Source organism: Danio rerio, chromosome 5 (genome assembly GCF_052040795.2).
Source record: "Danio rerio strain M-AB ecotype USA chromosome 5, GRCz13ab, whole genome shotgun sequence".
NCBI lineage: Eukaryota > Metazoa > Chordata > Actinopteri > Cypriniformes > Danionidae > Danio > Danio rerio.
The window spans coordinates 17,217,038-17,229,702 of NC_141025.1; the positions used below are offsets into that span (position 1 = coordinate 17,217,038).

At 35.4% G+C, this 12,665-nt stretch overlaps 1 protein-coding gene across 4 annotated transcripts in view; it reads right to left on the reverse strand.

Annotated features, from left to right (window-relative positions):
* Window positions 1-803: 803 nt before the first annotated feature.
* The window catches only part of slc39a14 (solute carrier family 39 member 14), a 67,289-nt gene continuing 55,427 nt past the window's right edge, over window positions 804-12,665 (reverse strand). For 2 of the 4 annotated variants that reach the window (XM_087252994.1, XM_087252995.1), the window contains exons 6-9: window positions 11,165-11,356; window positions 5,160-5,379; window positions 4,370-4,554; window positions 804-1,598 (exon numbers count right to left, since the gene is read on the reverse strand). In XM_087252994.1, coding sequence (XP_087109120.1) covers window positions 1,446-1,598; window positions 4,370-4,554; window positions 5,160-5,379; window positions 11,165-11,356 — 750 coding nt within the window. In that variant the 3' untranslated portion in view covers window positions 804-1,445. Of the gene's footprint in view, window positions 1,599-4,369; window positions 4,555-5,159; window positions 5,380-6,544; window positions 6,778-11,164; window positions 11,357-12,665 lie in introns of those variants that run through there. The other 2 variants (NM_001326699.2, XM_087252996.1) reach the window with 2 other exon arrangements.

Consider the following 12,665-nt stretch of genomic DNA (forward strand, 5'->3'; position numbering starts at 1 on the left):
CAGCCCTAATTTGTAAATAAATTCTTTAATTGTTAACTTAATGTTTGTATAAGTGGTATAAATCAAAATACAGCTCGGGAAGTGTTAAATAACCATCACAAGGTCTGACTACGAAAAAAAAATAAAAAAAATGGAACCGGTCTCATTTATTAACCAGTGAACGCAAAAAAAAAAAAAAAAATCCACATCTATTGTGAGGTAAATTTGATGTATGAATCGAGTAAAATGTTTACGCGTCTATTTACCCACGAATAGCACGATTTACTAGCGCATTCTGTTTCTGGTGTGAACACAGCATTAGAGTAATCCGATCAAGATACATTTGGAAATACCTCTGGAAGTTGTCAAAATGGTCAAAATCTTTCACATCCCATTTGCACCTGTACTTCGCGTTATCAACTTGTTATTGGATCGACGAAAACGCATCCTAATACCAGGAGCAAACAGGGCCTGCGAAGCTCAAAGAAAATGATTACTTTCAGTCTTTAGTTTGGCTTGTCTATCTCAGCATTATTGGCTTTTGTTCAGTAAAAAAAGGCATACTGTGTGATGCCATGTGATGTTTTTCATCCTCTAAATTTAAAAACCTACCAAGCGTTACCGATATTTCTTATTTATTATGTCCTGAAATGGAAAACTATGAGATTTAATAGTTTCTCTGAACATTTTCACACCCATATATATATATATATATATATATATATATATATATATATATATATATATATATATATATATATATATATATATATATGCATATATATATGCATATATATATATATGCTGTAGACATTGGAATAACATTTTATTTGTCCTCTCTTGGTTCTGTTGGTTTTATTTCTCTATTGATCCGATTAATCATTTGGTTTAAAGCATTGAAAACAATCTAGTGTTGCCTTAATGTCAGTAAAACAAGTCAAGTTTCATCCCATCACATGTCAGTAAATGGACAATACTGAAATCTTCAAGGTCAGGAATAAGAATCCTCAACTCTGAAGGAAAAAGACAATTTGTAAAGTTTTCAGAGTTGAATTGTGAGAAGAAAAGAAATCGATGCCCAGATGTATGTATTGGGAGGTTGAATCCACACAGTACAGGGACATCACTGTGTCCTAAAGCTTTTGAGGCAAAAGAATGAGAGAGGGCCTAAACTAGATGAATGGTGAAGCACCCATCCACAGATCCAGGGTTCTGGATGAATCTACAAATCAAAGATCACAGATTGATCAGTTCTAGCTTCAATCAAACAGTCCAGGGTTTATTTGGAGCCCAAACTTTGGCCATAACATTTGAATGTCATGATCTAGTCCAGTTGGGTGAACAATTTAAAAACAAGCCAGCACAGCTGACTCATATTTAAGTCTAGAGGTCCCAGAAGGTCTCAGATTTTTAGTCCAGGTGCTGAGCTAGTCCCCCAGGGTCTGAGTTTGTAATTCAGTTCTCTGCTATCCAAGCTGTATCTGTCCAGAGTAGATGGTGAGTACAAGCATTATGGCAAAGCCTGTAAGCAGCCCTGCATTCTGGAGGGCGAAAGTGAGCAGAAAGCCACTTCCTCCAGCCTCCTCTTCCTCACGACTGACCTCGTTCATCTCTGGAAACTGCAGAGATATGGACAAACCGATGTGGAGAGAAAAGCATTTTAAGAAGAAGAAAAATCAACAGCATCGTTTAGAATAACCAAGTTGTTAATGACATTTTAATTTGAATTAAAGAGATGTCAGAGATAAATGTTAGAGATTATTTTCTTCAACAGAACACAAAGCTATTTTTTACATTTATAAATAAGGAGTTTAGATGAAAAAAACTCTAAAAGCCATTTGATATTGTCTCCTAAAATTAGCATTTTTTAAATTTTTATTATATAAGACTTATTGCCTTTAAAGTGTAATGACTAAACAAACGTAGGAGGCTGAGAAAAATTTTCATTTCATGTTTCATATTTTTTAACATTTCAGATGGCATTTCGAGGTTTTTGCATCTGAACTCTTCAAATATAGTTTTTTTTCACACGAATGTAATGTATCCTCATGAAATCTCCGCAATGGTATTGCTTTTATTTTTGTACTGTGAATAATTTAATGTGCTAAACCTATATTTTTCCATAATACACTTTAAAAAAAAACATTTTTTAAACAATATGTTTGCATATACGTAAGAAACATGCTGAGTTAATATATATATTTATCATATAAATGAAAAAATATATGAAAAACAATGCTAAAGTCAGTCACTGTTACAGACAATTTATGCGGCTTTTGGAAGACTAGATCAGCCTTTAAAATGAAACGGATTCAGAGTTAGAAAAATCCACAAGGTGTGGATTAATGTGCAAACAATACAAAATGATGCATGCCTATAAATGAGCCTATTAGCTTACGATACTTCAATCGTCAGTTGTAATAGTGTTGTCAATGTGGCAACCTGCGATTGTGTGTTAAGTCTGAGCATAATGCCCCATTCACACGGTGCTTCAGAGTCAACGCTTGACAGAGGGCGTGCCTGAAGTTGGGGCTGACGCGATCATCTTAGCAGCGTCAGCCAATGAAATTAGTCAGCAATAGGCCACTGTCTGAGCTGGTGTATTTGCATACAGCAATCTGATTGGCTGATGCTTCCATCGGCACTAGAAAAGTTGAGCAAGTCCCAACTTCTGTAGCGGGCAACGCCTCTAAAGCGGCGCCGATGGATCCATAATGCAGTTCGGCAACGCCTGACATCACCCAAAGTTAATATGAAGCGTTGAAGCTGACGTGAGGGTGAAAAACAACCCCTCCTCAATATCTTGAATTTAGACTGCAATACTTCGTTCAACCACTAGGTAAAGACTACGGACACAATAGAGTTTGTGCATGCAAAATTCTGTCGGAAGAAGGGATGCAATGTATAACTAATTTCACTATTAACTGTGCTTTAATTCATCACGGTTAATTAATCTTAAAGGCTTCTCAACACAGTGTTTCTACACTGAACTAAACTGCTGTAATTAAACAAAGTTATGCCAACTGTGCACTAGTTTAAAGTTCTGAACTTGTACACAGTACGCACGCACACTGGATTAAAGGCTGATTTTAACTATGGCTGAGGCTATTATCTAAGGGCCGTTCACATATTCCGTGTTTTCTACATACAAGTTCGTTGTTCGAGTGCAAGGGAGTCACGTAACAAGAACAGATCGTTCAGCTTTGTACTTTGTATGTAATATACACATTTATATACCAAACGAAATAATAAATTATTCTTAGTTCTTTATTCTTCATTCATTTTCTTGTCGGCTTAGTCCCTTTATTAATCCGGGGTCACCACAGCGGAATGAATGGCCAACTTATCCAGCGAGTTTTTACGCAGCGGATGCCCTTCCAGTCGCAACCCATCTCTGGGAAACATCCACACACACATTCAACACACACACTCATATACTATGGACAGTTTAGCCTACCCAATTCACCTGTATCACATGTCTTTTTGGGGGAAATCGAAACACCCAGAGGAATACCCACGCGAAGGTAGAGAGAACATGCAAACTCCTCACAGAAACCCCAACTGAGCCGAGGTTCGAACCAGCGACCTTCTTGCTGTGAGGCGACAGCACTACCTAGCGCCACTGCCTCGCCTAGCTCTTTATTAGTTCTTAATAAAGTTGTTCAAAAGTGCCTTTCAGACAGAGCTTCAGCAGCCTTTGACCACTTTGTTCTGTCATTTATTTTCAGTGTAAACTTTTGTTGGACTGTTGTTTGTTTTTTATTATTATTTAGTGCTGTGTTATTTGGTTACTGAGCAGCAATTAATAACACTTTAAAATATAAGGAGTTTAAGGAATAGGGGTTTTTATGTGATTTACTAAACTAATAGTGTTGTGAAATTAATGAATACTTAATAATCGTGATAACTGTGAAACCGTGATTATTCCTTAAACTATAATGGTACAACCATAATCTATAATTGTTGGAAGGAGCTGTGAAAAGGGGCGACATAGGACAAGATGATGCAACACTTATAAAACGTTTTTTTATAAGAGTTTTAGAGATGCGAATGAATGAAAGTCAATGGGGCAAAAAGTGCAGTGTGACCATGGCTTAAGAATATATTACCATCTGCAGGTGCATGTCTATACAAACAAACATGCAACAAACAAACTTGCAGTCCAAACAATTTCACACCTGTGTGGCTGACTGAGATTATTCATTGTGTTTATCATTTTACTTTCTGAAACAATAAAATTTGAGATTTCCATTTTTTTTTCCTTTTCTTAATTAAAAAAAAACTGATCATAGAAACCCAACATAAAATAAACAACAACAAAAAACTCTAAATCAACACAATTCTCAAAGTCTTCTGAAAGCCAGCTTATGATCAGCATGACGTCTCTTACCATATCAGCCAGCGCAATGTAGAGGAACATGCCACCGGCCAGAGCAAAGATCCAGTTAGGAGAGAAGTTGTTTCCAGCCAGGATGCCAAAGCCCATGCCCAGATAACAGCAGCAGGCTGACAGGAAGTTAAAGAAGAGTGCCTGCTGGATGCTCATGCCAGCGTTTAGCAGGATCACAAAATCACCTACACACACACACAGATGCAGCACAGCCTTTACACAACAGCAGTTTCGCTTAGCATCGCATATCATGCATTTGACTGATATTTTTAGCTGTAAAATGTAAAAATTAGTGGCATCTACAGGTACTTCTCTAAACAGCAGCCAGATTTTCCACCACTGAATGAGTGTTTATGAATTCTCAAAATGATTATTATTTTATCTTTTTTTACTATTATACAATTTAAATTTTTAGTGCAGTTTTAGCTTTTAGTTTCAGTTTAATTTATATTTTAGCTTCATTTAGTTTTAATTTTTTATTTATTTATTGTGAATTTGTTAATTTTTTGTCAGTAAACAAAAATGTTTTTTTTTATTTATTGTGAATTTGTTTATTTTTTGTCAGTAAACAAAAATGTATTTTTTTTTTTCATCTATAGTTTGTTTTCATTTACTACAATAACCTTGGTCAGACGTCTATTAGTCACAACAAAGTTGCAGTTGTAATTTGTAGAGGCAGATTCCAGATTGTAGGTTCCATAATTAGGAATTTTTACAGGTCTATTATAACAAACTATATTACCCAATGCTCACGCCTAGACACAAGTGTAAAAGAGACGGTGAAGCTCACCCAGCTCATGAGGAAACTCTTCACAGAGGATCGCCACTGATGTACTGATGCCCTGAAATACAGATGCAGTGAAGGAGGCTCCAATGGCCAAACCATCAATGAAATTATGAAGGCCATCGCTCAGAGTGATCATCCACGCCAGCGTGCCGATGTCAGAGTAAGCCCTGCCCTTCAGCCAATAGCAGCCGCCCGTTCCACCACCACCTGAACTTTGAGTGTCCTGCGTCAGGAACAAGTCAAAAGTATAAATGCACAATTCTGTTCAAAAGGTTAAAGTCAGTCAAAATAAATAAATGAAAAAAATATAATTTATTTAATAAAAATACTGACATGCTATATATATGTATATATATATATATATATGTATATATATATATATATATATATATATATGTGTATATATATATATATATATATATATATATATATATATATATATATATATATATATATATATATGTATATATGTGTATATATGTGTATGTATGTATGTATGTATATATATATATATATATATATAAATATAAATATACGGCATGTCTTTAAAATATGGAAATTAATTTTACCCCAGTATTTTCAATGGAGTTTTTGCGTTAGCCTGCTTTTTTTCCATCTCTTTATTCGCTTTAACCACCAAATGGATGCTTAAGTGTATTTAACTGATTATAATTGAGTTACATTACAACATTAATGCTGTAAAAGAAACCTTGTGAAATTGAAAATAGTCACATACTGTAGTTCACCAGAAGTTTATTATTGGCTGAAAAACATCAGCTGTACATGTAGACCATTTTATTGTGCGGGTGAAAAATGGCATTGGCAGGTTGACAAAATTTAGATGATTTTAAAACGTAAATTTTACATGTAACTTATTTAACAAAACATAACTGTGTGCTCCTACTCTATTCAGACCAGTCCCTGGCGCCAACCCGCAAAAGGTGAAAGAAAGTTGTATCAAAATCTGACTCCTGGACAAATCTGTCTCCCCTTCGCTTGTACCCGCATCACACAACGCCTGCAGTTAAACTCAGTAGTTTATCATGACACTTTTATCGATCATTTTGTTCTGCAATTAACAGCAAAAACAAAGATGGAATCGTGGTCTGATTGACAAGCAACACCTACTTATGTTCAAAAGAATTAAAAATGCCAAATAGGATGAATTTATACCCCATTTCAAAAATGAAACATACTTTAACAGGTAGTGTAATCTACACAACAATAAGTGCAGTGTTTATTGAGAGGGCGCAGTGTTTCGATGTGATCCAGTTATATTGTGGTTCAGTGCCTGCTGGTGTTGCTTGCTGTATGGTTAAATTATGACAGTTACTGTAACTAGGTTAATTTCAATTTAAATAAATTAAATAAGATATTAATAGGCAACGCGCTGGTTCGGGCGTCAGCTGGATCAGTTGGCGTTTGTGTGTGAAGTTTGCATGTTCTCCTTGCATTCACATGGGTTTCCTCCGGGTGTTCTGGTTTGGGTAAATTGGGTGGCTAAATTGTCTGTATGTATAAGTGTGAATGAGTGTGTATGGATGTTTCCCAGAGATGGGTTGCAGCTGGAAGGGCATCCGTTGCATAAAACATATGCTGGATCAGTTGGTAGTTCATTCCACTGTGGCAACCTCAGGTTAATAAAGGGACCAAGCCGAAAAGAAAATGAATGAATGAATTAATAAAATAATCTAATATTTTGGGTGTTTTTTGTGCATTTGGGTGGTATAATAAAAAAATAAGATAAAATGTAATAATATAATGTATAATTAAATATACATTTATTTAATAAACAAATGCTGACATGATACAGATTTTTAAAAAATAAATGTAATGTTGCATTTTAAAATGTCATTAAATAAATGTAATTCTTATTTACTACATTTATTTAATTAATTTTTAGTTTATCATTTCATATACAACTATGGAAAGGGCCCCATCACACACCCGGCGCAATAAAGGCGCAAAATATGTTTGTCGCTATTTTTTTTTTAAAGACCAACGCAACTGGAATTTTCATGTTTTGCTCCACGGTGTTTAAATAGCAAATCCATTTGCACCACTTTGTGGACATGGGTGTGCTGGTCATTGTTGTGGGTTAAGGTGCATTGTTGGTGCGCAGCTATTATTAGGAGACTGGTGACTATTTTCAGTTTATTCTTGACAATTTGATTTTGTATAATGTTATTATTATTATTAATATTATTATTTATATGCATTTTATATTTGTTTTATTAAAAACAAGTTTAGGTTTGTCCACCTGTTGGGTTTTGGAGACGTATGAGTCACTATATAGGACATAAGAAAAGGACGCATGTTTGAATATAACTTGTTATTTTGACCACACTTCATTATTATTGTTCATTTATTAGTTTGCTGGTAAATTAAATCTGAATTTAGAAGTTTTAAAACAAGTCTTTGCGCTTAAACTAAATTAAATATGTAGGCTAATGTATGTCTTCAGTGGAGTGACTTTCCATCATTTCTGTATCCTCGAAAGTAGAGTAGTAAAGTAAAAAGAAGGTAAAGAGGCAGAATGGAGGAGGCTCGTTCTTCATCCTTGCGCTGCAGATGGTCTGTTTAACCGTTTTCTCACTAGTGAAGAGTTCAGTTTTTCATATACAAAGTCCTATCAAATGAGCCATGGTGCAATGCAACTGACACATAAAGGGAATGAGAGATGAGACTCTAATTGATTTAATGCACATTATGTTCAAAACACACCCATAATTCATTAAGAGAATAAGCACAACCCTGTCAGATTATGCGTCAGGGCCAGAGCGTACTTTTCAGCAAAAGTGGATATGAATAAGCCCTTAAAACTTTTGCACCATGCGCTTTAGACTTTGTGCCTAGATCATTAAAATAGAACCCTACACGTAAATTTCTTCCAAAATAAACACAAATATTGTTATTTAAAGCCTTTTTTTGGACATTTTTAGGACAAATGTTTGAATTTGTTGTTATTAAAAGCAGGGTTATCCCACCAAACAGTGATTCCGTAACTTTTCTGAAGCTATAATGAGTAATGACACTGCTTTCAACTAAATACAAGAGTTAAATAATGCAGAATTAAATCAGAATTTGTGTTTTGTAGTTCCCACAGGCTTAATAAAGCTCACATAAGGTTTGTTTTAGAGAGAGGTGATGTTGCATTTTAATGAAAACACAATTTTTTTCCCCCTTAAAACATGCACTGATGAATTGTGCTGATTAATTATGCCTCATTCATGCTGTGCTGAAATTATGGCAATTACAAGATGACAACTCTGAGATGCTGCTCGCGTCCTCAAACTCAGGAAAAAAAGGTTTCTATGGCAACGCTCAAAACATGACTGGCTTTGTAATTGGTGACAACTAAATCACTATATTCATTCAGTCTGATACGCTCTGAAATGCACAACATTTATTATTTAATTGCATTTAAAACTAACAAAAGTACATTTAAAAATTTTAAATGATCAATTTTGATTTCATGATGACGTACAGTGATCCAAAAGGGTTAAGGAGAGACAAATTTTTTATTTTTTTTTTTTCACTGGAGTATTTTTTCAGTTTAATGGAAAAAGTGCTGTAAAAAGTGCTTTTATTGCACTTCAATTAGTTACAAAGTATACATTTAAAGGAGTTTTTTTTCTCCTGAACTGGGATATAAATACACAACCTGACAAATTCTTGTCGCCTATTAGTTTTAGGAGCAACAAATAACAACTTGACTTCTAGTTGATCATTTGGTATCAGAAGTGGCTTATATGAAAGGCAAAGGACTCTAGATTATGCTTAATTTACCAAAACAAAATATGACCATGTATTGATTTTTATACATTTAAATAGGACGACAAAACCTGACTTTGCTTAGACAAAAGTCTTGTCACTTAACAGAAATAATGTAGAGTATAGAATATAAAGTCATGGTGCAGTGGAAAAATAATTAATATTGTGTATGACTCTCATGAGCTTGGAGGACTGCATCCATACATCTGTGCAATGACTCAAATGACTCTTCTTGCAGGACTCCCAGGGTTCATTAAGATTCTTTGGATTCATCTTCAATGCCTCCTCCTTCAACTTCAACTTACCACAAACATGCTCAATAATGTTCAGCTCTGGTGACTGGGCTGGCCAATCCTGGAGCTCCTTGACCATCTTTGCTTTCAGGAACTTTTGCCCCGTTTCCACTGAGTGGTACGGTACGGTACGGTTTGGTACGCTTTTATGGCCGTTTACACTGTCAAAAGGCGTACCGAACCGTACCGTACCACTTTTTCGGGACCCTTTCGAAAGGGTCCCAAAAGGTGGAGCTACATGCTCAGCTGAACGCTATTGGTTTACAGAGATACGTCATTCGTAGACTCAACAAGCCAGAATGTAAACAAAGGACCCGCCACGTTTGAAATACACAGCGAGAGATTACAGCAGAATTATAAATACATATGCAGCCATGGTCAATCCGGGCTCAAACAAACCCTTTCGTCATCTTGATAAAGAGCCACAAAGCCATGGAGAAGAGCAGATTTACCCTGTGCCGTGTAGTTTTTACGAGCCAATCTGAAGCCCGAGTGGTTTCGCTTTCTTCCTTGTGTTCGCCGCGCGTCTCTATCTGAAATAACAAACTTCTTGATCGGATAATAGTAACATGCACTTGATTATTGACAAACTTTGGAAACCCGATCCTGTGAGAAGCTGACAAACGCGAGAGTGACACTTTCAGCGTTCAGCACGTTATTTCTTCAGCAAACGTGAACAAACTACCTTGTTTTAATCTTTATTATCACCTTTTGAACTTATATGAACTGGAATGATGGAATGACTCTCTAACAGAGGCTTCATGTGCTGCTGAAGATTACAGACACAGATGAGAGGTTTTCACTGACTGTAGGCTATACTTTGTGTTGTTTTGAACCTAATTAACGACTAAATGTCTGCTCTGTGTAGTTCTTCTGTAGTTGGTAACATATCGGAGACTGTAAGGGTCTGTATGTGTTCATATATGTTCATTTATTTATTTATTTAATATAATTATAGACGTTACAGTAAGCTATTTCGCACCGTCATTGATCTGCAGTTATAATCAACTCCTGTTTATAGAAAAGTTATGTGTGTAAAGCATCTGTTTTGTGAGAAGTGCTTTACATATGATATGTGTACGACCTGTGCAGCTTTATTGGAGACATTTTCTCTAGCGAAAATGATGTCGACTGAAACTCTGCTATACACCACGCCCACCAAAAGGGTACCCTTGGTAGTGGAAACGCAAGCCTGATAAAGGCTTAAACCCGTACCGACCCGAACCGTACCGTACTGATGTGAAGGCTGAAGTATGAGCACTATCCACTGAAGAATTTGCCCTGTCCTGTGGTTTGTAATGTAATGGGGAGCACAAATGTCTTGATACCTCAGGCTGTTGATGTTGCCATCCACTCTGCAGATCTGTCGCAGCGACATACCGAAAGTAACCCCAAACCATGATTTTTCCTTCACCAAACTTGCCTGAATCTGTGAGACTTTTGGGTCCATGTGGGTTCCAAAAGGTCTTCTGCAGTATGTGTGATGATTGGGATGCAGTTTAACAGACGATCTGAAAAATCTACCATCTGCCACTTTTCTAAAATGATCAACAAGAAGTTATTATTTGTTGCCCTCACAACTGGGGTTGACGACAAGACTGTTGTCATACACCGACTTCATTTTTACTATCATCTAGATTCTGAATGTCTTTACAAAGGAATATGTGAGTGGTAAAAGAAATTCTCAAAAATGAAAATAAATCCAAATTTGTAGTCTGACATTCAATCAATGTTTTTATGTTTGTGCTAAAATGTTTGCAAATGAGCACACCTTTATTGACACATGTCATTTGCATAATAAAAGATCAGAAAACTAGTAATACAAAACATGCTTTCAATTAATAAATGAACTGTGATAAGTATGGTGACGGCCATTATTTAGTTTTAAGTTATTTAACTGCAGAGTCTTGCCTTAAGGAAAGTGTTGTTGTTTTTTGTCACCTGTACAGTTTGTCCAGTGCTCAGCATCTTGTCGTCTTCTCCAACCCCTCTGCCGTCTGCTTCTGCTCTGGGTAAAGCTGCTCCTCCAGCCTCTCCGTTCTGCAGTTTCTCCATCACACCATCCTCCAAATCACCATTAGAGTTGGCATAGCGTTCAGCAGGAAAGTGACTGTGCCCATGGCCATGCCCTCCCTGACAAAACAGAAAACCAGATAATCAACCAGACAAGAAAGAAAAAAAACACACATAACAAAACAGTGGATACGCTTACAGAGAATATCCTCCACTAGAGGGCACTGCATGCGTATTTCAATCTTAAAAGAGCCCAGTAATTAAAAGGGTTTTATCATTTGATCATTCACATGTGAGGAATTAAAAAAAACAGAATATAAACAATCTTCTTCTTGTATAAAGTCATAATTTGTAGTATGAATAATAATAATAATAATAATAATAAAAGCATTGTTTAGATCTTATTTAGTCTATTACCTTCTGTTGAGACTTTTGCGTTCTAGTCACAGTACTCTATTTCTTTATTTGCTCTAGTTTACATACATATTTTTTAAATGTATGCACATTTTCACAATTTATGCGCATCTTGGCATTTCAATTAGAGAATTATAAAAACAGGTGAATAGAATCCTAATGTATAGAGCTAGAGATTATTGATACAAGCTCAAACATCAAAATCTGGGGCAGACTGAGACACAATTTGAGGCTGGGAAATCCCACACCCACACAGGCCATCCTTGGATAAATGAACTATCATTTGCTGAGGGTTTGGTTAATGCAAGACAAGTGGAACTATGTAAAGAGTGTTACTGTTCACAACATGTCAACCATTTCCTTCTGTACTTATTCTGTCTTTGCTGATGAGGTAAGGAAGAGTGTTTTGGGCTTTGCTGTAAATGGTAACTACAAAAGATGTAGCAATAAATTAAAATAAAAAATAAAAAAACAATAAAAAAAAATCTTAATTATTTATATATATATATATATATATATATATATATATATATATATATATATATATATATATATATATATATATATATATATATATATATATATTTATCTACTGGGCCATCTAGAGCTTTCTTCTCAATAACGAAAGGCACTCTTCTTTAATGGTACCATCTCTTCCCTTTTCCTTTTGTTGTTCATCTACAAGAAATAGAAACTGTTTCTAAAATATAAATTTCAGGTGTTGGTTAGGACAAAAACTTTTTTTAATATAGAAAATATTCATTCTATTACGTGCTTTTATTTAGAACATGACTTAGAAAAGCCTTTAGGCTCAATAGTCAGTGAATAGTCGTCAATCTGGCAACCTGCACTTGTGTGTATTTTGAACCATGGGTGCAAGACCTAGTTCAACCACTGGGTGTCAAATTTACATACTGCATCTTTAAACTTGTGTAAATACCTGTTTTACATTGTAATTATGATTGATTAAAAAATTTAAAATGTAAATTAATGTGCGATTAATTTCTGTAATTGC